A 24,537-nucleotide genomic window follows, 5' to 3' on the forward strand; every position below is an offset into this window, starting at 1 on the left:
AAAATAAATAGAGATTGGCTATTACATGTAGGTGCAGGTGTCAGACAAAGGTTACATCACAGACTATTGTTTTTACACACACACACACATCAGTTTGTGGTAGGCAGGATGTTTTGATTTTGTGGAATTGTTGTTTTAAATTAACACAGATAGTGGTGAACCTCAACAAATAAGATGTTTATCATACCTCCATGTCCTTTACTGTAGGCTTGCATACCATTAAGAAAGTCAGCCTGACTTAATAATAGAGTGAAACCCCTGTAAACCGGACACCCACATGACCAAGTAAAAAGGTTGGCTTTAAGGACTTTCCGTCTTAGCGATGTTATGGTCTATATTTAAAAAGGCACTGAAAAGGTTTGGTTTTTAAGAGCATTCTGGTTTACAGAGGATCCAGTTTAGAGGTGTTTCACTCTATATGGAAATATTTAACCTGTGGTTATTTTTATAACAGTTAGAAAATGCTGATTACTAAATAGTTTTTTCTGACACTGTTTACTGCTTCATGCATACATTAGTGTTGTTTTGGAAATATTTGTCATCAATCTGGGTAGAACATGTATATCCAGACACACCACTTCTACATGTAGCATTTAGGGACGTCAATAAATGTTGATGTTTTTCAGTCCAATATTTATGAGGGGGAGGGGTTCAGATTGCTTGGGGTCATCTTTTGTTGTGCCTTTTTTAGTCCCTTACTGGTTAACCTGAGGGGACTATACGTTTCATTTCTGTCCTGTCCTGTCCTGTCCTGTCCTGTCCCTGTCCTGTCCCTGTCCTGTCCTGTCCTGTCCCTGTCCTGTCCTGTCCTGTCTGTTTTCTAATCCCTTACCAGTCTAACCAGAGGGGACTATACATATCATTTCTGTCCTGTCCTGTCCTGTCCTGTCCTGTCCCTGTCCTCTCCCTGTCCCTGTCCTGTCTGTTTTCTAATTCCTTACCAGTCTAATCAGAGGGGACTATACATTTCATTTCTGTCCTGTCCTCTCCCTGTCCCTGTCCTGTCTGTTTTCTAATCCCTTACCAGTCTAACCAGAAGGCACTATACCTTTCATTTCTGTCCTGTCCTGTCCTGTCCCTATCCCTGTCCTCTCCCTGTCCCTGTCCTGTCTGTTTTCTAATCCCTTACCAGTCTAACCAGAGGGGACTATACGTTTCATTTCTATCCTGTCCTGTCCTGTCCTGTCCTGTCCTGTCCCTGTCCTATCCTGTCCTGTCCTGTCTGTTTTCTAATCCCTTACCAGTCTAACCAGAGGGCACTATACATTTCATTTCTGTCCTGTCCTGTCCTGTCCTGTCCTGTCCTGTCTGTTTTCTAATCCCTTAACAGTCTAACCAGAGGGCACTATACGTTTCATTTCTGTCCTATCCTGTCCTGTCCTGTCTGTTTTCTAATCCCTTACCAGTCTAACCAGAGGGCACTATACGTTTCATTTCTGTCCTATCCTGTCCTGTCTGTTTTCTAATCCCTTAACAGTCTAACCAGAGGGCACTATACGTTTCATTTCTGTCCTATCCTGTCCTGTCCTGTCTGTTTTCTAATCCCTTACCAGTCTAACCAGAGGGCACTATACATTTCATTTCTGTCCTGTCCTGTCCTGTCCTGTCCTGTCCTCTCCCTGTCCCTGTCCTCTCCTGTCCTCTCCCTGTCCCTGTCCTCTCCCTGTCCCTGTCCTGTCTGTTTTCTAATCCCTTACCAGTCTAACCAGAGGGCACTATACGTTTCATTTCTGTCCTGTCCTGTCCTGTCCTGTCCTGTCCTGTCCCTGTCCTCTCCCTGTCCCTGTCCTGTCTGTTTTCTAATCCCTTACCAGTCTAACTAGAGGGGACTATACATTTCATTTCTGCCCTGTCCTGTCCCTGTCCCTGTCCCTGTCCTCTCCCTGTCCCTGTCCTGTCTGTTTTCTAATCCCTTACCAGTCTAACCAGAGGGCACTATACGTTTCATTTCTGTCCTATCCTGTCTGTCCTGTCTGTTTTCTAATCCCTTACCAGTCTAACCAGAGGGGACTATACATTTCATTTCTGTCCTATCCTGTCCTGTCCTGTCCTGTCTGTTTTCTAATCCCTTACCAGTCTAACCAGAGGGCACTATACGTTTCATTTCTGTCCTATCCTGTCCTGTCCTGTCCTGTCTGTTTTCTAATCCCTTACCAGTCTAACCAGAGGGCACTATACGTTTCATTTCTATCCTGTCTGTCCCAGATAGAGTTTTGCCCGTGAACATAGCAGCTAGCTAGTAAATAAGAACATTTATTTTCCAGACCTTTTTTTTCACAACACCTCAAGATACTGAGCTGACATTTTGTGTATAGCTTTATCATGTACTGTGTCATGTACAGATCAAGTTTGACTTTCATGGCGATTTACCTATTTTCCACAGAGTTATGGTCCCTGAACATAGGAAATAGGTAAATTTGTTTTCTGGACTTTTTTCCCAATGCGTCAAGATTGCTCAACAGCTTTATCGTGTTCTGTTACAGATCAAGTTTGACTTTCATGGCAATGTACCCATTTTTGAGTTGAACTTAGGAGATATGAAAATTTGTTTTCCATACTGTTTTTATAATGCCAGAAGATATTGACATGAAATTTTGTCTAATCCTTTGTCATGTACTGTAACAGATTACATTGAATTTTCATGACAATTTGCCCATTTTTCACAGTTGTAGCTCTTGAAGTTACAATTATATGAAACTTTGTTGGGTCCGGTAGGGGACATGTATTGCTTTAGCAGTACTCCCAGAATGCCTGTTAAAAAATATTTAATCTGTGAAAATAGTGGCCAAGTAAACCGTAGTTACATGTAACAAATATTTGTTTGGTCATTTTGGTTAATTTCTGTGTTTGTCACCGTGACCGGTTTGTTACTAGTGTAAGAAAGTTTGACTTGAGATAATGTTACATTGCATACAACGGTTTCATTATAATGTTTGAAAGGCAGTTATTTGATATGTTTTGTTTAGTTCAAATCCAGTTTTTGTTTTCTTGGGGGTTTTGGGGCAGGGTTTGTTGTTGGTTTTGGGGGGTGGGGAGGGTTAATTTTTTATTTTATTGCTGTTTCCTATGTATCATAATATAGTGTGCTTAATTGTAATATGATCATGTTATGTAATCAACACTGTCATTTTAATGTTGAACATAAAGTAAAGATGCCAGTGTCGGTGGAGTAATTAGGACATCTGCTGTACGATTAAGTCACTGATACATTGTACATGTTCATGTAATGGGTTTTCCCTGTCTTGGAAAAGCATATACTGCAAAGATGTCTGGAACATACGAAAGTATCAGACAAAATATCTGGCCACAACCCAGAATGATCTGGAGAAAAACTTTGGGCTGTAAGAAAGAAATACTTTATTAGTCCCCTACTGGTCCAACTGGAGGGGACTACAGGTTTCATCTCCATCCTTCTGTCTGTCTATCTGTCTGTCTGTCTGTCTGTCTGTCTGTCTGTCTGTCTGTCTGTCTGTCTGTCTGTCTGTCTGCCTGCCTGCCTGCCTGCCTGCCTGGGCTGTAAGAAAGAAATACTTTATTAGTCCCCTACTGGTCCAACCGGAGGGGACTACAGGTTTCATCTCCATCCTTTTGTCTGCCTGTCTTTTGTATATCACTCATTATGAGTTGACTAACCTTTCTTAGATGTCAAACGACAGAGTTATGGTCCTTGAAATTAGGAGATGTTTTGCAATACCTGAAAATATTGAGTTGAAATTTTGTATACAGCTTTATCATGTACTGTTGCTGATCAAGTTTAACTTTCATGATGATTTACCCACTTTTCACAGATGTTTGGCCCTTGAATTTAGGAGATTCAAAAAATTGTTGGGTAAGGAAATTGTTGGATCAGTTAGAGGACTTACATGTATATTGCTTTAGTAGTATTCTCAAAATGCACTCAAAACATTTTAAGTACAGTTATATGGTGTCATACATCCGGTTAAGGACTACATAGAGAATTAACTGGCATCAAGTGATCTTTATATGCATCATCCAACAGACTTGTTACACCAGTTGTGGTGCACTGGCTGGAACAAGAAATATCCAAATGGGCCCACTGACAGGGATTGATCCCAGACCGACCATGCATCAGGGCAGCTTGTTTCCACTGGACTACCTCCCACCCACCAGGGTGTACGAGATGACCTGCAGCTGACTGCGAAGTTCATGGAATGCAATGTAGTCCAGTGGTAGAGTGCTTACCTGATGCATGATTGATCTAGGATCGATCCCCATTAGTGGGACCTTTATATTTCTCCTTCTAGCCACTGCTCCACATCTGGTGCAATAAAGGCTGTGGTATGTACTGCCCTGTATGTGGGATGGTGCATATAAAAGTCAGCTTGCTGCTAATAAAAAAGAATAGTTTAGTTCAATGACATATAACCATAAAAATGTTGTTTAATGCCCTTTATTTGCCACTCAATAGCCGATCTCTATTTCTGTGCTGAGGTGTTGTTAATCGTACATACATGTACATTTACATTCGCATCGTGAAATAAATAAAAAAATCCTTTCTTCTATGGGTAAACACCCTGAATGTGTCTCAAGGTCACTACACCGATGTCTTTCTTACTATAACCACTGACAACTAACTGTTAACCCACTGTCCTAGAGAGACAGCCCAGATAGTGATGTTAATTTGTTCCCAGGACAGCATGCTTGAACATTCATTTGAAATAAGCCATAAAATAAAAGTATAAGCTTATAGAATAATGCATAATTTTGTGCTCGTCCATGTGTGACCAAAGAGTGCACATAGCTCGACTGCAGTTTTAGGATCAGTGACCGTTTTATTGACATCAACACGATGTAAACAAACCACGGTTCACTGACTTTACTGGGGCTGAAAATCAGCAGGGATTCTTAACACCTGGCTGAATGTGTTCAGCATGCAAGGGAAAAACTAAATATTGTTTTGTTTAACGGCACCACTAGAGCACATTGATTTATTAATCGTCAGCTATTGGATGTCAAACATTTGGTAATTCTGACTCGTAATCATTAGAGGAAACCCACTACATCTTTCCTAATTAAGCAAGGGATCTTTTATATGCACTTTCCCATAGACAGACCACAGCCTTTGATATACCAGTAGTGGTGCACTGGCTGGAACAAGAAATAGACCAGTGGGTCCACCTACAGGGATCGATCCCACACCGACCGTGCATCAAAACGACTGCTTTACCACTGGGCTACATCATCCACAGTGTGCGAGGATATCATGTGTTGTAGCCATCATTAAAACACATTTTGTCCAGGGCTTGGGCATCAAACCAATAGAATCAATTTATGTTGTTGATTTTTCGCAAAGTGGTATCTTCTTCTTCATTGAGTTTGTTATCCCGTTATCCTGTCACTGTTGCTTTCACCAATGTTTGAGGCTGTATGTTTGCAGTTAAACTAGTTTCTTGTACCTTCTTCTGACCTAAATGTCTGCTTTTACGGCTGGTTTGGAAAATATAATAAAAATTTATGGAATAATGAACACAATAGTGTTTTTATGTCCTAGTACTTGTGTACTGGGACACTTGGTGCTTTTTTTTCTTCTTTTTTTCTGTCAACTTTCCAAGTGTTTTTTAAGAGTAAATCTACCAGCTCGCATAATGAACTGAATCATTGCTGTATAAAGGTGTATGCATGTAGTGTGGCACTTTTGTTGTTTATATTGCCATTCTCAAGTAAAGTTGCTAGATCTTTTAGGAATAAGGCTGAAGTTTTAACTTTTGTGTTTTACTGGACTGCATAACGTATGTAGTTGGTTGAAGTGTTTGGTGCAACAGGTGTCCCAGTGATTAATAAACCGTGCCTGGAGCTTATGCAGGGATTTTGCAGACTACAGGTTTGATGCAGAGATTTTTAAAATATATTTATCAGTCTCATAGGAACGCTATCTGAAGATAGGGTGAGGGCATATTTTCTACTTGGGGTGTGGGGTGGATGAGCAATATTTTCATAATTATTTATATATAGAAATGGGGGGAACATACATTTTCCTCCCCAAGTGGGAGGGGTCTGTCTCTGTCAAAAAAGTGTTTGCCTGAGATGCTTGGTTCGAAGGATCAAATCCCCTCTGTGGTCCTATTCTCTGATTGAGGTTTTTCCTATCCCAACCAATCTCTCATGACTGGTATATCAAAGATCATGGTATATGATGTCCTGTCTTTGGGATGGTGCATATAAAAGATCCCATGTTACTAATGGAAAAATGTAGCGGGTTTCCTCTCTTAAGACTAATCCAGAATTACTAAATGTTTTACATCCACTAGCTGATGATTAATTAATCAATGTGCTCTAGTGGTGTTGTTAAACAAAACAAATTTTTACTGTAATTATTTCCCATTCCAGCTAGCATTACACAGTTGGTACATGTATACCCCGGAAGCTGTTGCAAGTAGTGGTCTTTCTTTGAAAAAAGTGCCTGTAAATAGATAACTAGTTAATGACGTCATTTATCTGCTTTATCCTGTTGCAAGTGGTGTTGTTTTTGTAAAAAAAGTGCCTGTAAATAAATAATAACTAGTTAATGACGTCATTTATCTGCTTTATCCTGTTGCAAGTGGTATTGTTTTTGTAAAAAAGTGCCTGTAAATAAATAATAACTAGTTAATGACGTCATTTATCTGCTTTATCCTGTTGCAAGTGGTGGTGTTTTTGTAAAAAAGTGCCTGTAAATAGATAACTAGTTAATGACATCATTTATCTGCTTTATCCTGTTGCAAGTGGTGTTGTTTTTGTGAAAAAGTGCCTGTAAATAAATAATAACTAGTTAATGACGTCATTTATCTGCTTTATCCTGTTGCAAGTGGTGTTGTTTTTGTGAAAAAGTGCCTGTAAATAGATAATAACTAGTTAATGACGTCATTTATCTGCTTTATCCTGTTGCAAGTGGTGGTGTTTTAGTGAAAAAGTGCCTGTAAATAGATAATAACTAGTTAATGACGTCATTTATCTGCTTTATCCTGTTGCAAGTGGTGGTGTTTTTGTAAAAAAGTGCCTGTAAATAGATAATAACTAGTTAATGACGTCATTTATCTGCTTTATCCTGTTGCAAGTGGTGTTGTTTTTGTGAAAAAGTGCCTGTAAATAGATAATAACTAGTTAATGACGTCATTTATCTGCTTTATCCTGTTGCAAGTGGTGGTGTTTTTGTGAAAAAGTGCCTGTAAATAGATAATAACTAGTTAATGATGTCATTTATCTGCTTTATCCTGTTGCAAGTGGTGTTGTTTTTGTGAAAAAGTGCCTGTAAATAAATAATAACTAGTTAATGACGTCATTTATCTGCTTTATCCTGTTGCAAGTGGTGGTGTTTTTGTGAAAAAGTGCCTGTAAATAGATAATAACTAGTTAATGACATCATTTATCTGCTTTATCCTGTTGCAAGTGGTGGTGTTTTTGTGAAAAAGTGCCTGTAAATAGATAATAACTAGTTAATGACGTCATTTATCTGCTTTATCCTGTTGCAAGTGGTGGTGTTTTTGTGAAAAAGTGCCTGTAAATAGATAATAACTAGTTAATGACGTCATTTATCTGCTTTATCCTGTTGCAAGTGGTGGTGTTTTTGTGAAAAAGTGCCTGTAAATAAATAATAACTAGTTAATGACGTCATTTATCTGCTTTATCCTGTTGCAAGTGGTGGTGTTTTTGTAAAAAAGTGCCTGTAAATAGATAACTAGTTAATGACATCATTTATCTGCTTTATCCTGTTGCAAGTGGTGTTGTTTTTGTGAAAAAGTGCCTGTAAATAAATAATAACTAGTTAATGACGTCATTTATCTGCTTTATCCTGTTGCAAGTGGTGTTGTTTTTGTGAAAAAGTGCCTGTAAATAGATAATAACTAGTTAATGACGTCATTTATCTGCTTTATCCTGTTGCAAGTGGTGGTGTTTTAGTGAAAAAGTGCCTGTAAATAGATAATAACTAGTTAATGACGTCATTTATCTGCTTTATCCTGTTGCAAGTGGTGGTGTTTTAGTGAAAAAGTGCCTGTAAATAGATAATAACTAGTTAATGACGTCATTTATCTGCTTTATCCTGTTGCAAGTGGTGGTGTTTTTGTAAAAAAGTGCCTGTAAATAGATAATAACTAGTTAATGACGTCATTTATCTGCTTTATCCTGTTGCAAGTGGTGGTGTTTTTGTGAAAAAGTGCCTGTAAATAGATAATAACTAGTTAATGACGTCATTTATCTGCTTTATCCTGTTGCAAGTGGTGTTGTTTTTGTGAAAAAGTGCCTGTAAATAGATAATAACTAGTTAATGACGTCATTTATCTGCTTTATCCTGTTGCAAGTGGTGGTGTTTTAGTGAAAAAGTGCCTGTAAATAGATAATAACTAGTTAATGATGTCATTTATCTGCTTTATCCTGTTGCAAGTGGTGTTGTTTTTGTGAAAAAGTGCCTGTAAATAAATAATAACTAGTTAATGACGTCATTTATCTGCTTTATCCTGTTGCAAGTGGTGGTGTTTTTGTGAAAAAGTGCCTGTAAATAGATAATAACTAGTTAATGACATCATTTATCTGCTTTATCCTGTTGCAAGTGGTGGTGTTTTTGTGAAAAAGTGCCTGTAAATAGATAATAACTAGTTAATGACGTCATTTATCTGCTTTATCCTGTTGCAAGTGGTGGTGTTTTTGTGAAAAAGTGCCTGTAAATAGATAATAACTAGTTAATGACGTCATTTATCTGCTTTATCCTGTTGCAAGTGGTGGTGTTTTTGTGAAAAAGTGCCTGTAAATAAATAATAACTAGTTAATGACGTCATTTATCTGCTTTATCCTGTTGCAAGTGGTGGTGTTTTTGTAAAAAAGTGCCTGTAAATAGATAACTAGTTAATGACATCATTTATCTGCTTTATCCTGTTGCAAGTGGTGTTGTTTTTGTGAAAAAGTGCCTGTAAATAAATAATAACTAGTTAATGACGTCATTTATCTGCTTTATCCTGTTGCAAGTGGTGTTGTTTTTGTGAAAAAGTGCCTGTAAATAGATAATAACTAGTTAATGACGTCATTTATCTGCTTTATCCTGTTGCAAGTGGTGGTGTTTTAGTGAAAAAGTGCCTGTAAATAGATAATAACTAGTTAATGACGTCATTTATCTGCTTTATCCTGTTGCAAGTGGTGGTGTTTTTGTAAAAAAGTGCCTGTAAATAGATAATAACTAGTTAATGACGTCATTTATCTGCTTTATCCTGTTGCAAGTGGTGGTGTTTTTGTGAAAAAGTGCCTGTAAATAGATAATAACTAGTTAATGACGTCATTTATCTGCTTTATCCTGTTGCAAGTGGTGTTGTTTTTGTGAAAAAGTGCCTGTAAATAGATAATAACTAGTTAATGACGTCATTTATCTGCTTTATCCTGTTGCAAGTGGTGGTGTTTTAGTGAAAAAGTGCCTGTAAATAGATAATAACTAGTTAATGACGTCATTTATCTGCTTTATCCTGTTGCAAGTGGTGTTGTTTTTGTGAAAAAGTGCCTGTAAATAAATAATAACTAGTTAATGACGTCATTTATCTGCTTTATCCTGTTGCAAGTGGTGGTGTTTTTGTGAAAAAGTGCCTGTAAATAGATAATAACTAGTTAATGACATCATTTATCTGCTTTATCCTGTTGCAAGTGGTGGTGTTTTTGTGAAAAAGTGCCTGTAAATAGATAATAACTAGTTAATGACGTCATTTATCTGCTTTATCCTGTTGCAAGTGGTGGTGTTTTTGTGAAAAAGTGCCTGTAAATAGATAACTAGTTAATGACGTCATTTATCTGCTTTATCCTGTGAAGGTAAGAATGGGAAATTTTGTGAGGCCATGCCGAGCAGAATTTTTCAATCGGCCTGAACAGGATAAAGCAGATATCTCATGTCATTAACTAGTTATTATCTTTATACTACAGACCATCAAAATTAAGGGAAAAAGCTATAAGTTCTGTTATTTTAGTCACATTGTATGATGACCTAGAGGTCAAATGAGCAGTTTTGTAATGTAGCTATATATGCATGTGGCATCACATGAATGATGTTAAAAGTCTTATAACTTTGCTTAATCCATCATCATATTCTGTCAGTAGAAACGGAGGTTGCAGGATAAAAAGCCATCAAGTCATTGCCAATCTGGAGTAGCCTCAATGGTGTCAACAACTTTACTGTGTGCTTCACACAGGTTAGCCATTGATTAAATTATATATATATTTAGTTCATTACTTAATTTTGGAAAGGTTTTCTTGTTTCTGATTTGGGGACCCGAGAATTAAAAGGGCTAAAGTGACATGAAGTTTGTTTGCTTTACTTACAAAAGCTTTCCATCACTACATTTGTATATGTGTGGCTGGTTACCTTTTTAAATTTTCATTTCAGCTTTATCCTGTCTCAATCAGTGCATGATAGCATGTATATTAGGGGCCGTGGTATGCTATTCTGTTTGTGGGATGGTGCATATAAAACATGATAGCGTGTATATTAGGGGCCATGGTTTGCTATTCTGTTTGTGGGATAGTGCATATAAAACATGATAGTGTGTATCTTAGGGGCTGTGGTATGCTATTCTGTTTGTGGGATAGTGCATATAAAACATGATAGCGTGTATATTAGGGGCCGTGTATATTAGGGGCCTTGGTATGCTATTCTGTTTGTGGGATGGTGCATATAAAACATGATAGCGTGTATATTAGGGGCCTTGGTATGCTATTCTGTTTGTGGGATGGTGCATATAAAACATGATAGCGTGTATATTAGGGGCCTTGGTATGCTATTCTGTTTGTGGGATGGTGCATATAAACATGATAGCGTGTATATTAGGGGCCGTGGTATGCTATTCTGTTTGTGGGATGGTGCATATAAAACATGATAGCGTGTATATTAGGGGCCGTGGTATGCTATTCTGTTTGTGGGATGGTGCATATAAAACATGATAGCGTGTATATTAGGGGCCGTGGTATGCTATTCTGTTTGTGGGATGGTGCATATAAAACATGATAGCGTGTATATTAGGGGCCGTGGTATGCTATTCTGTTTGTGGGATGGTGCATATAAAACATGATAGCGTGTATATTAGGGGCCGTGGTATGCTATTCTGTTTGTGGGATGGTGCATATAAAACATGATAGCGTGTATATTAGGGGCCGTGGTATGCTATTCTGTTTGTGGGATGGTGCATATAAAACATGATAGCGTGTATATTAGGGGCCGTGGTATGCTATTCTGTTTGTGGGATGGTGCATATAAAACATGATAGCGTGTATATTAGGGGCCGTGGTATGCTATTCTGTTTGTGGGATGGTGCATATAAAACATGATAGCGTGTATATTAGGGGCCGTGGTATGCTATTCTGTTTGTGGGATGGTGCATATAAAACATGATAGCGTGTATATTAGGGGCCGTGGTATGCTATTCTGTCATTAACAAAACAAACTTTAATATGTCCTGGTTGAGTCTAATTTGTTTGAAACTCACTCTTGGTGGGGACCAGTACCAGGATTTGAACTCTGTATCTACCAGCATTACATCCAGTGGCTTGAGCACTACACAGTAAAGACTGACCATCTCACTTTAATCAATTATGGGCTTGGGATTTAGCTCAGTCGGTTGACTGCTTTCCTGCCTGGGGTGCTTGCATCAGAGGATCGAACCACCTTGCTGGATCCATTCAACTGATTGAGTGTTTCCCGTTCCAACCCGTGCACCACAACTGGACAAAGGCCATGGTATGTGCTTTCCTGTCTGTGGAAAAGTGCATATAAAAGTTCCCTTGTTACTAATGGAACAATGTAGCGGGTTTCCTCTGATGACTATCTAATAGCCAATGATTAATTAATCAATGTACTCTAGTAGTGTCTTTAAACAAAAATAACTTTTTCTTTAATTTGTCACTTACAGTGTACAATCACCTTGTATGATCACTTGCTTGGCTTGCTTTAATTCCTTTTTTAAAAAATAAATTATGAGACTGTTTTTGTTTGGTTTGTGTGTTTGATTTTTTGCTAACTTGCGAAGTGGAGTAACATAAATGTTTGTATTGATTTTATGATCATACTGAAGTGTTCATAAATTTCCTCAGCCACAGATGTCGTACTTGAAGGTGTTGGGAAAAATGAACAGTTTGCGGTCTTAATTACATGTACCTGCATTGCCTATCTGTAGGTTATATTGAACAAAATCAGTTTCCATTGCCGATAATGTTAACATTATATAATAAAATTGATATGAGTTGCTTCAACAAACTAGGCAGGACACATGAACAGTGTGGTACCTCACATTTAATCTAGGCAGGACACATGAAAAGTGTGGCACCTCACGTTTAATCTAGGCAGGACACATGAAAAGTGTGACACCTCACGTTTAATCTGGACAGGACACATAGAAAGTGTGACACCTCACGTTTAATCTAGGCAGGACACATGAAAAGTGTGACACCTCACGTTTAATCTAGGCAGGACATATGAAAAGTGTGACACCTCACGTTTAATCTAGGCAGGACACATGAAAAGTGTGACACCTCACGTTTAATCTAGGCAGGACACATGAAAAGTGTGACACCTCATGTTTAATCTAGGCAGGACACATGGAAAGTGTGACACATCACGTTTAATCTAGGCAGTGTGACACCTCACGTTTAATCTAGGCAGGAGACATGAAGAGTGTGACACCTCACGTTTAATCTAGGCAGAACACATGAAGAGTGTGCCACCTCACGTTTAATCTAGGCAGTGTGACACCTCATGTTTAATCTAGGCAGAACACATGAAGAGTGTGGCACCTCACATTTAATCTAAGCAGTGTGACACCTCATGTTTAATCTAGGCAGGACACATGAAGAGTGTGACACCTCACGTTTAATCTAGGCAGGACACATGAAGAGTGTGCCACCTCATGTTTAATCTAGGCAGGACACATGAAGAGTGTAGCACCTCACATTTAATCTTGGCAGGACACATGGAAAGTGTGGCACCTCACGTTTAATCTAGGCAGGCCATTTAATCTAGGCAGGACACATGAAGAGTGTGGCACCTCACGTTTAATCTAGGCAGGACACATGAAGAGTGTGACACCTCACATTTAATCTAGGCAGGACACATAAAAAGTGTGACACCTCACATTTAATCTAAGCAGTGTGACACCTCATGTTTAATCTAGGCAGGACACATGAAGAGTGTGACACCTCACGTTTAATCTAGGCAGGACACATGAAGAGTGTGCCACCTCATGTTTAATCTAGGCAGGACACATGAAGAGTGTAGCACCTCACATTTAATCTTGGCAGGACACATGGAAAGTGTGGCACCTCACGTTTAATCTAGGCAGGCCATTTAATCTAGGCAGGACACATGAAGAGTGTGGCACCTCACGTTTAATCTAGGCAGGACACATGAAGAGTGTGACACCTCACATTTAATCTAGGCAGGACACATAAAAAGTGTGACACCTCACATTTAATCTAGGCAGGACACATGAAGAGTGTGGCACCTCACGTTTTAATCTAGGCAGGCCGTTTAATCTAGGCAGGCCATTTAATCTAGGCAGGACACATGAAGAGTGTGACTCCTCACATTTAATCTAGGCAGGACACATGAAAAGTGTGGCACCTCACATTTAATCTAGGCAGGACACATGAAAAGTGTGCCACCTCACATTTAATCTTGGCAGGACACATGAAAAGTGTGGCACCGAACGTTTAATCTTGGCAGGACACATGGAAAGTGTGGCACCTCACGTTTAATCTAGGCAGGCCATTTAATCTTGGCAGGACACATGAAAAGTGTAGCACCTCACATTTAATCTAGGCAGGACACATGAAAAGTGTGCCACCTCACATTTAATCTTGGCAGGACACATGAAAAGTGTAGCACCTCACATTTAATCTTGGCAGGACACATGGAAAGTGTGGCATCTCACGTTTAATCTAGGCAGGCCATTTAATCTAGGCAGGACACATGAAGAGTGTGGCACCTCACGTTTAATCTAGGCAGGACACATGAAGAGTGTGACACCTCACGTTTAATCTAGGCAGGACACATGAAAAGTGTGCCACCTCACATTTAATCTTGGCAGGACACATGAAAAGTGTGGCACCTCACGTTTAATCTAGGCAGGCCGTTTAATCTAGGCAGGCCGTTTAATCTAGGCAGGACACATGAAGAGTGTGACACCTCACATTGAATCTAGGCAGGACACATAAAAAGTGTGACACCTCACATTTAATCTAGGCAGGACACATGAAGAGTGTGACTCCTCACATTTAATCTAGGCAGGACACGTGAAAAGTGTGCCACCTCGCATTGAATCTAGGCAGGACACATGAAAAGTGTGCCACCTCGCATTGAATCTAGGCAGGACACATGAAAAGTGTGCCACCTCGCATTGAATCTAGGCAGGACACGTGAAAAGTGTGCCACCTCGCATTGAATCTAGGCAGGACACATGAAAAGTGTGCCACCTCACATTTAATCTTGGCAGGACACATGAAAAGTGTGGCACCTCACATTTAATCTAAGTATGTGAATTTATATGGTATCATTATGGTGAGATCGAACCACCTTGGTGGATCCATTCAGCTGATTGGGGTTTTTCTCGTTCCAACCAGTGCATCACTATTGGACAAAGGTCGTGGTATGTGCTTTCCTGTCTGTGGGAAAGTGCATATAAAAGATCCCTTGCTGCATTAGAAAAAATGCAGCAGGTTTCCTCTGATGACTACGAGTCAGAATTACCACATGTTGACATCCAATAGCCAATGATTAATTAAGCAGTGTGCTCCAGTGGTGTCGTTAAACAAAACAAACAAACAGTATGGTGATCTTACATGGCTCCCCATAATCTAAGTTAGGGGAGCACTGAATCATTCTGCTACACGTTTTCATGGCGAGATCTGCTACACACAACCATACACGCACGCACACACGCAATATACATGTAAACCGGCCAGTAATAGTTTAAAAGAGGCACTACAGGAAAAGAAATCAATGCTTAATAATATCTGTATGTCATTTGAATGAGTTAGAAAATATATGGTGTCTGCGTCACAGCAGATAACAACTGTTAAACGTAAAAACTAGGACATGCGACAGATGATATATAAAAATGGCACAGATGTTGTTTGAAGAACGTCTTATGTACATGTATATGTAAGTTGCTTATTTTAAGGGTGTTTTAATTTTTATAGAAATTATACAGATTTATTTATTTAAAAAAAATATTCAATGATTTAAAAAATATATATTATTCAGTATTTTAATTACAAACATTTGCTATCTTTGTGTAAGTGAAATGTTTAATATTCTCTCCTGTTTCCGTAACTGCTTTATCAAATGCCATATTGTCGTAACAGTGTTCGCCATGAGCAAAATCAATGCGAGCTGTAAATCGCTGTCATTAAAATGTATTAAAATATTTGATTGCAAGACAATTTGTCTGTCACTCTCCTAACTAATACACATATTTTCCTGGTAATTATGGAGGGGAGCATATGTTATCGCTCGCCTTTCCTGCCAGTGACTGTCATAATGTAGTGTGATGGAATAGTATAGATTGAATGTTTTATGACATCCCAGCACCAAACAAATTTGGCCGTTGGCACTTGAGGAATTTAGCTAGATCCCACCCCGATCCTGTCAAAAAGTACATATATAATAATATTATACAAATGTGTAGTGGCAAGGTATGGTAGATTAAACACTTTTGGGGCATTTTCATCATTTTCATTAAAGACAAACAAATAACAATTAAAATAAATGTAATTAATGTGCTTGCTTTAATAAATGAATGGCAAAATATCTAACAGGCATATTTTATTAATTAATAATACACTTTCTGAGTGTTTCATAAAGGCAATTTTAGAATGAATTATTGAAAAAGGCTTGTGTAATCTCAGGACACCATGGTGCCGATTAAGGCAAGATGGTGCTAGACTGTTGAGCCATGTTGCAGCATCATGTTTAAACAAGCTAGGAAAAACACTAATATACATGTACCACAAAAGACTTGACAGCTGTACATAGTTTTGTGGAGACCCAGTGTCACAGTCGCGTCTTGCGTGTTTCTCAAAATCCACAGTTGTTTTTAATTAGCCTCGCTCTCCTAGACACCTTGGCCTCCAGTGTTTCCTTTTTGAACTTACTGCAAAGAATTATGGGTGGAAATTACATGCACAACACACACAAATCTGTGACATAACTTAGATTAAAATTTGTTTTGTTTTGTTTGATGATACCACTGAAGCACATTGACTGATTAATGTTTGACTTTTGCATGTCAAAACATTTAGTAATTTTAACACATAGTCTTCAGAGAAAACCCACTACAGTTTTCCATTAGCAGCAAGGGATATTTTATATGAACTTTCCCACAGACAGGATAGCACACACCATAGCCCTTGATATATCAGTTGATGGACACTGGTTGAAAAAGGAAAAAGCCTAATGGGTTTGCCAAGCCGATTTTATCCTATGACCTAAATACTGTCGGCGATGGCATACCAACTAAGCTTTGGATAATGAGTCACAACACATTATTTTCCTTCATTTGAAATGGGTTATGTTAATTAACCTTTATTTGTTATGGATTTTTAAGCTCTGTTGTCATAATCTGGTGGGAGACTTAAGTAATGAGTCATTATTAAACATTCCATTCCTTCATTCAGAATTTTATTAAAAATTGTTTTGTTTTATTTATTTTTTAAACTCTGTGGTCATAATCTGGTTAAACACTTGAATAAACAATTTTCATTAAACATTCCATTTGATCTCTTTGAATTTTTAAAAAATAATCTTTTATTATTATTTTTGTTTTTAATCTCTATGGTCATAATCCAGGTGGACACTTGACAAATGAATCATCATTGAATATTGCATTGGTGTATTTTATATTTATTTTTGAAATTTAATTTATTTATAAGTTCTAACTTTGCTCATAATCCAGTTGGACACTTGAGTAATGAATCATCATTTAGAATTCCATTCCTGCATTTTAAATTTTAATTGAAATAATTTTGTTTTATTTAATTTTAAGCTCTGTGGTCATAATCCGGTTGGAGACTTGAATACTGAATCGAGTGATGGCCAGGATTCTGTCAGTAAGAGTGCCGATAGCCACGTTGTAGCGGAAGAGGCGAAGCTGCAAACCGAGGTTGCCATGACGTCCCACAAGCCACAGACCCTGCAGCAAGAGTTCTCCCTCATCAATAAGAACATCAACAACGTCACAATCGAAGAGGTCAGGACGTTTTCTATACAACAAAACTTTATGGACTTAAACTTAAATGCTGGGGATTGATTGCTTGGCTGGTGACTTAATAAATGAACTAACAAAATATTGCCTGGAAATATATACGGTAAACCCCTTTAAGCCGGACACCCAAGAGACCAAGTAGAAAGTCTGGTTTTAAGAGGTATCCAGTTTAGAGAGGTTGTTTTGTTCTAATATTGAAAAAGGGGCCATGAAAAACGGTACCTTGTTCTCCATAAAAGTTTATTAAATGAAAACTACACTACAAACATTTTGATAGCTGAATGTTATTTAGATGGTACAGTGAGAACAGTGGTTTGAATAAATAACAAAGTATTAGTGGTGGCAACCTATACAATCTACAGGTATTTTCAGGGGTTCACAAATCCCATTGCCCGACGCCCGTACCAAGTGGAATTTTCATGCCTGGCAAGTAATTATGTTGACTGCATATGCCCGATGACAAGTGACTAATGTAACCCCTAAAACCGTTTTTAAATTTTGTTACAAATTTCGGTAAAACCTTTGGAAAGAGTTCCGATTGTGCGAGCATTTACATAGCTCTAAATGCTGGAACGATCGGAACTCTTGCCAATGTGTTGACACACCAAAATGGAAAACAATGTGTTGAAAAGTTCGATAACAACTTTTAGAGTTATTCACCTTTTACTATCGACTAAGATCGGTAATTTCCGCCACTGAACGTTTAACTGAATTCATACAAGTAATCGGTTCGATGATCTTCAAACTCGGAAATAGCTTCCAATACACTTTACAGCTTATATAAAAATAAAGTATACATGCCTTGTGTGTGCAATCATAATGTTTAATCCTTGCAAACATGGTAAATGAGGTGGGATACAGTTTAAAATGGTCATATTCAAATTAAATTAGATGTTAAGGTGGTTCCTGAATCTGCTCTTTCCAAATGAACGGGGGCGTAAAGCAAGTTTATAATTTCCGAGTTCACTTGAACAGAGCCTAAATATTATGAACTGTATTCTTATAAAAGTTGCAAGACATTTTAGTTTAGATATAATAAACCTTGTAGCAGAACATACTTGATGGGTTTTTTTTCAGTACTTTACAAATGTAAATCTACGTTCATGTAAAATGAACGGGTAAGGTAAAGTTATATTTCATTAACCCTACGTCATAATCGTGACAAGGTAGATTTCATTATCCCTACGTCATAATCTTGATGGTGCGATGCCCTCTAAGCATACATGAATATATATTTTTTTTCTGCTTTATTAATAGTTTTTAACAAATAAATTATGCCCAATAAGTTAAAAATACAAGGCTGCAATCGATGTACACCCAGGGAGGCTGTTGTTTACCAAGCCTGCACTATTTAAAAACATTTGAAAAGAAACAGAGCTCATGTTTACTTTGAGCCCAGCCACAGCTGTTTGCGAGAGACTTTTCTCAGCTATTAACAGGGTAAAAACACCCCAGAGAAGTGTTTTGGGGCACAAAATGTTAAATAATATACACACAATAATGACAGATGGGCCAAAATCCCTAAACATTTTTGAACCAATGCCAGCCATAAAAGAATTCTTTCAAGATTATTACACTATTAAGCACTGTATTAAATTAAATAGGAGTAACACAATTGGTTACCTTAAGAAGTATGGGCAAGTGGAAAAATATATTGGGCAAGTGAATATCTGATTGTCACTTGCCTGGTGGCAAGTAATTTTTTTGAAATTTGTTGAACCCCTGATTTTGTATATTGCTTATATGTATTTTGTTGCCTGCAGTAGTGTTTAATGGTTTGTTTGCTTATTTGTGTTCTGATTGGTGTGATTCATCATTCCAGATGGACGCCATCAACAGAACGTGCAAGGTGACGGCGCGCAGTGGAAACCATGTGGTTAGCGTGAACCTGACATTCCCCACCAACTATCCCAATGGAACGCCTCCTTCTTTCCAGTTCCTACACACCACGCTGGAGTCCTCCCAGCAGAAACAACTCATCCGGGTAAAGTATTTAATAGTCTGGCTACAGATTCTCTAAGCCATTTTGGTGCTACGATATCAGAAAACCATCATAGGCTATTGACATCCTACAACACCTGCCATAGTGACATCATAGCCTACGATGGTTTTACAATATCCTTGCACTAAGGCAGCTACAAAAATATGGGCCAAGAATAATTGCCATGACCCATAATAAATCAAGTAAATGATTTATTATTTAGGGTAATTTAAGACCCATATTATGAAGGTAATTATTTCCTATATAAGGTAATTACCATAACCTATAAAAGTAATTATTTGGTATTTATTTCAAGGTAATTACTGTATTTTCCCATGTATTATGTGCGCACCCCATTCTGAACGTTTATTCCAAGAGAAAAACATGAACCACAATATAATGCGCCTCATTTTTTTAAACCACAAAATCCACGGTGAATGCAAGATGTACCATTTTCCCCGTCACTAAAATTATGAAAAGCGAAAGCAGCGGTATATTCAAGAAACAAAAGTTAAGTTAGGTACTTGAGTACGTAGACTTACATGTCACATTAAACAAAGGCTAGTACCTGTGTACTTACATGTCACATTAAACAAAGGCTAGTACCTGTGTACTTACATGTCACATTAAACAAAGGCTAGTACCTGCGTACTTGCATGTCACATTAAACAAAGGCTAGTACCTGCGTACTTGCATGTCACATTAAACAAAGGCTAGTACCTGCGTACTTGCATGTCACATTAAACAAAGGCTAGTACCTGCGTACTTACATGTCACATTAAACAAAGGCTAGTACCTGCGTACTTGCATGTCACATTAAACAAAGGCTAGTACCTGCGTACTTACATGTCACATTAAACAAAGGCTAGTACCTGCGTACTTACATGTCACAGACTCGCACATGCATAAATGAAAACAAGATTATATACCCATACACTGTAAGTGACTAATAAATAAATGAAAACAAGATTATATACCCATACACTGTAAGTGACTAATAAATAAATGAAAACAAGATTATATACCCATACACTGTAAGTGACTAATAAATAAATGAAAACAAGATTATAGCATAATATTACCTATGTTGTTACAAATATCTTAGTACATATCAAAGAGATACGTCTCACTAGAATGCCAAGTGGGACTCAACACTTTTTGACGTCACACGATGATGTCATCAATTAGCGCAATACAACCTTACAGGAACTCAACAAAACGAGAAGAGTGATATAAATTAAGATGGATTATGGGTAATAAATAGGATATTAAACTCGCTGCCATTTCGTGTCAATTGAAAATTATTTCACCTGGGACATAAACATGATACGAAATGGAAGCTCGTTTAATATCCTATAATTACATTTGGTTCTCATGGCTAACGTGAATGCGTGAGATTTCTAAATTTATAGTAGTGTTGCAGTTTTCCAGTTTGACGGAAATAGCCAAATTAAATCTCATGGAAATTAAAAATATTTACGGTCCAGTTTTGTTGCCTTGTTTCCTGTTTCTCTGTTGTTAATGTCTGGCTGATATGATCTGCAGGTGTTGACGAGTACATCACAGAAGCAGGTACAGAGGAAGATGAATTGTCTGGAGCCATGTCTTCGCCAGTTGATAGCTGCACTTGATGACATGACGGTAAGCATGGCAGGTACAGGGGGTGAGAAAAAAAAAACACCTTTTGATGATTTTTCTTTTTATATGCCTGTCTATGATGGGTTGTATTATGGTATGGTGTCATGTATCCGTCAGTCCATCTGTTAGCTTTTTCTTGTTCAGACCATATCTTGCATACAGATGCATACAGGACCATCAAACCTCACATGTAGGAACAACATGGAATGGTGGTGTGTCGCGTACTATTACTAGGTCACTGTGACCTACTTTCACGGTCTACTGCACATAACAGGAAATCCTTGCCTGGAACATATCTTGCATACAGATGCATACAGGACCGTTAAACCTCACATGTAGGAACAACTTGGGATGGCAGTGTATCGCATACTATTACTAGGTCACTGTGACCTACTTTCATGGTCTACTGCACATAACAGGAAATCCTTGTCTGGAACATATCTTGCATACAGGTGCATACATCGCACCCAATAGCTGATGTGTATTTTTGTGCTGGGGTGTCATTAAACATTCATTCATTCACAGGACCATCAAACCTGACATGTAGGAACAACTTGGGATGGTTGTGTATCACATACTATTATTAGGTCACTGTGACCTACTCTTCACAGTCTACTGCACATAACAGTAAATCCTTGTCCGGACCATATCTTGCATACAGATACATACAGGACCATCAAACCTCACATGTAGGAACAACTTGGGATGGTGGTGTGTCGTGTACTAAACAAATTTTCCCTTTCTAATAAAGAACAATAACTTTATTAACCTTCTGACTACTGCAGGCAAGATATCTGTACACTATATACAGTGTATTCCCCAATTCATATTTCCCCGCTGTTTTGCACACGGCACTCATCGGAAACCATTTATTAACAGGAAACTGAAGACAACTCGGCTTTCTGGGTCTTTAGATTTTGAGTTGAAAAAGTGAATTTCGCTTCACAACTATGGCGGCACGTCGCAGTCATTTTCAAGAAGAGATAGCTGATTGTGACAGCTATTTTTATAATAAATTTGATAATTTTACCAACAATACTGGACAGCTGGCCACAAATGCTCTTTTTTTATTTTTTGCCTAAATTAATTTTAATCAACATTAACTGATCTAAAAAAAAAAAAAAAAAAAAATTAATCCAGTTTTAAAGGTTAATCAGACAGCACCTTCTCCAATGGATACAGTGTCATCAGTAGTTGGTCCAAAACAAACTGTTCATCCATCCCATTGCAAACATTTCACATATTTAGAATTGAATCATACCAGTAACATATTCATTAATATCTATGGTTTTTCATCAAACTCCTGACAGGCATATCATGTACCATACCGGTGCACTCTTTGTTTGCAGAATTTTAATCACCTTGAAAAATTAGATATTAAATATATATTTTACTGGAACATTTTAAAAATCAACCTTTTTAAGTTAAAAATCAAAGTGATGCCCAATCCAGGCTTAAGCTGTCACCTGCCCATTTAGAATTAAAGTATGTATTTTATTATAAATTTGCCGAAGAACCAATTTAAGACACTTAACATGTGTTATAAGCCTTTAGTTTGTTGTGTTTCATTGAGGTTAAGACAAGTTTCATGAAATTTCGTTTGCTAGGGTGTCATTAAATAAACATACTTTTCTTATTTATTTCATATGTGTTTACTAAATTATGAATGGTTAAAGTGATGTAAGGGAGAAAAAAAAGGAGGCAGAGAGGGGTTGAGATAGAGAAAGAGGGTGAGAGACAGAGAGAGTGCTTGAGAGAGACAGAGAGAGTGGTTGAGAGAGAGAGGTTGAGAGAGACAGAGTGGTTGAGAGGATAGAGAGAGAGACAGAGTGGTTTAGAGAGACAGAGTGGTTGAGAGAGACAGAAAGAGTGGTTGAGAGAGACAGAAAGAGTGGTTGAGAGAGACAGAGAGTGATTGAGAGACAGAGTGGTTAAGAGAGACAGAGAGAGTGGTTGAGAGACAGAGACAGAGTGGTTGAGAGAGACAAGAGAAAGAGTGGTTGAGAGACAAGAGAAAGAGTGGTTGAGAGAGACAGTGTGTGTGTGTTTGTGTGTGTGTGTGTGTGTGTGTGTGTGTGTGTGTGTGTGTGTGTGTGCATGTGTGCATGTGTGCGTGCCAGTGATGGATAAGTGCATATAATTTAAGATCCTTTGAAAGTTTCTGTCCTCTAATGACTTATGTTAGAATTATTACAAATTTGACATTCAGTAGCCAGATGTTAATTAACCAATGTCCTCTAGTGATGTCACTAAACAGAACTGACTTCTTCTTTTTAGAAGTTGGAAAGAAAGTCTCCCGATTCTGTCGCCTCATTCAACATTCAACAGAGCCCAGCAGTTATTCCATCTGCCAACTTCCTACCTATGTACAGTATTAGCAGCTTCCAAGATTCCAGTGTTCCCTTTCCCCGGACTAGTGGTGCTAGATTCTGTTCTGTCGGTATGTAATATTAAAGGGACATGTATGTCGGTATGTAATATTAAAGGGACACACCCTAGTTAAGTTTATTTGTTAACCATTACGGCGTTGTTTTTCGCTATTAAACCCCATTTTTCACAAATAAAATTGCACTTTACTTACATTTTATTATTTAGAATACACATTTCCATTCACCTGAAGTGCTTTTTGGTAATCCTGATGTTTGTAAAACCACGAAATGCATTTTTTGCATTTTTTCACAAAACGTGTTGTCAAGAAAAAAACGTTAAGCAAGCGAGGTCCAATCTATTTTTAATGTCACAGACGTTGGTATATCACGTGACCATTATCATTTTGGTTCGATTTGTTTTCTCGTGCACGGTTCGCGCTATCAACATCGATTTGTTGTTGTTCATTTGTGAGATTTTTCTTCACAGTTCGTGAACATTTTCAGTAACAATAAAGTTCAGACAAGTAAGTGTCTCAATACAAAACGTTACAAACCCTTAAAACCAATAATTTTGCTAAGTCTTACGATATCTGGAGAGGGGATACAACCAGGACAGAACAGTTGGAACATGTCCAGGAGAGGTGAAAGGAACGCACCCCAAGTCTGTGAAATTTGTCGTGACGTAGGCATTGTTGTGCTTCTACCGGTGACATCAGAATACTAACTTTCAAAATTATTTCAAGCAATTGGGACATGGGGATTCCCATGGTATTTATCGATATAAAACCTGCTTTTTCACTCCATTTGATAAAAACGTGATCTAAGTGTGTTACAGGTTTGTAGATTAACCAAATTATAATTTATTTTCGCTGGATGGAACTAGGGTGTGCGGCTTTAAATATCGAATATTAAACGTATTTTTATATGAATTAAATTTTAAGTTTGTTTCAATGGAAATAATTTGTTTAAAGTTTTAATATTTATAAATCAGCCTACGTTGAGAAACGTATCCATCGATGTCTGTTGTCTTTCACATCTGTGTTTAACAATGGTTAACACGGTGCCGTTTAGCTGGACGTTCCGTCATGTTGAAAATCGACATGAAAATAAAACACTACTAACATCTATTCGACTACGCAAAGCCAACATATACTTTTGCTGACTCTTTATTTCGCTAAACAAACGTTTAAAAAAAACCCAACACATTCACACAATAGGAAGGCAGCAAATTAAATTCCCTGTTATTTGTGTCAATCTTTGAAGCAAATCATGAGACATGTTTGTGAAAGATCACATTTAAGACCTTAAAACACACTCGTAACTTAATAAA

The 24,537-nt window shown here is 37.8% G+C and overlaps 1 protein-coding gene across 5 annotated transcripts in view; it reads left to right on the forward strand.

Annotated features, from left to right (window-relative positions):
- LOC121388437 (GATOR complex protein WDR59-like) overlaps positions 1-24,537 on the forward strand; it is a 126,032-nt gene that overhangs the window by 36,564 nt on the left and 64,931 nt on the right. For all 5 annotated transcript variants that reach the window (XM_041519752.1, XM_041519754.1, XM_041519756.1 and 2 more), the window contains exons 12-15: positions 17,001-17,204; positions 19,042-19,203; positions 20,746-20,841; positions 23,116-23,278. In XM_041519752.1, the coding sequence (XP_041375686.1) occupies positions 17,001-17,204; positions 19,042-19,203; positions 20,746-20,841; positions 23,116-23,278 (625 nt within the window). The remainder of the gene's footprint in view (positions 1-17,000; positions 17,205-19,041; positions 19,204-20,745; positions 20,842-23,115; positions 23,279-24,537) is intronic.

The sequence above is a fragment of the Gigantopelta aegis genome, chromosome 14 (assembly GCF_016097555.1).
Source record: "Gigantopelta aegis isolate Gae_Host chromosome 14, Gae_host_genome, whole genome shotgun sequence".
Classification (NCBI taxonomy): domain Eukaryota; kingdom Metazoa; phylum Mollusca; class Gastropoda; order Neomphalida; family Peltospiridae; genus Gigantopelta; species Gigantopelta aegis.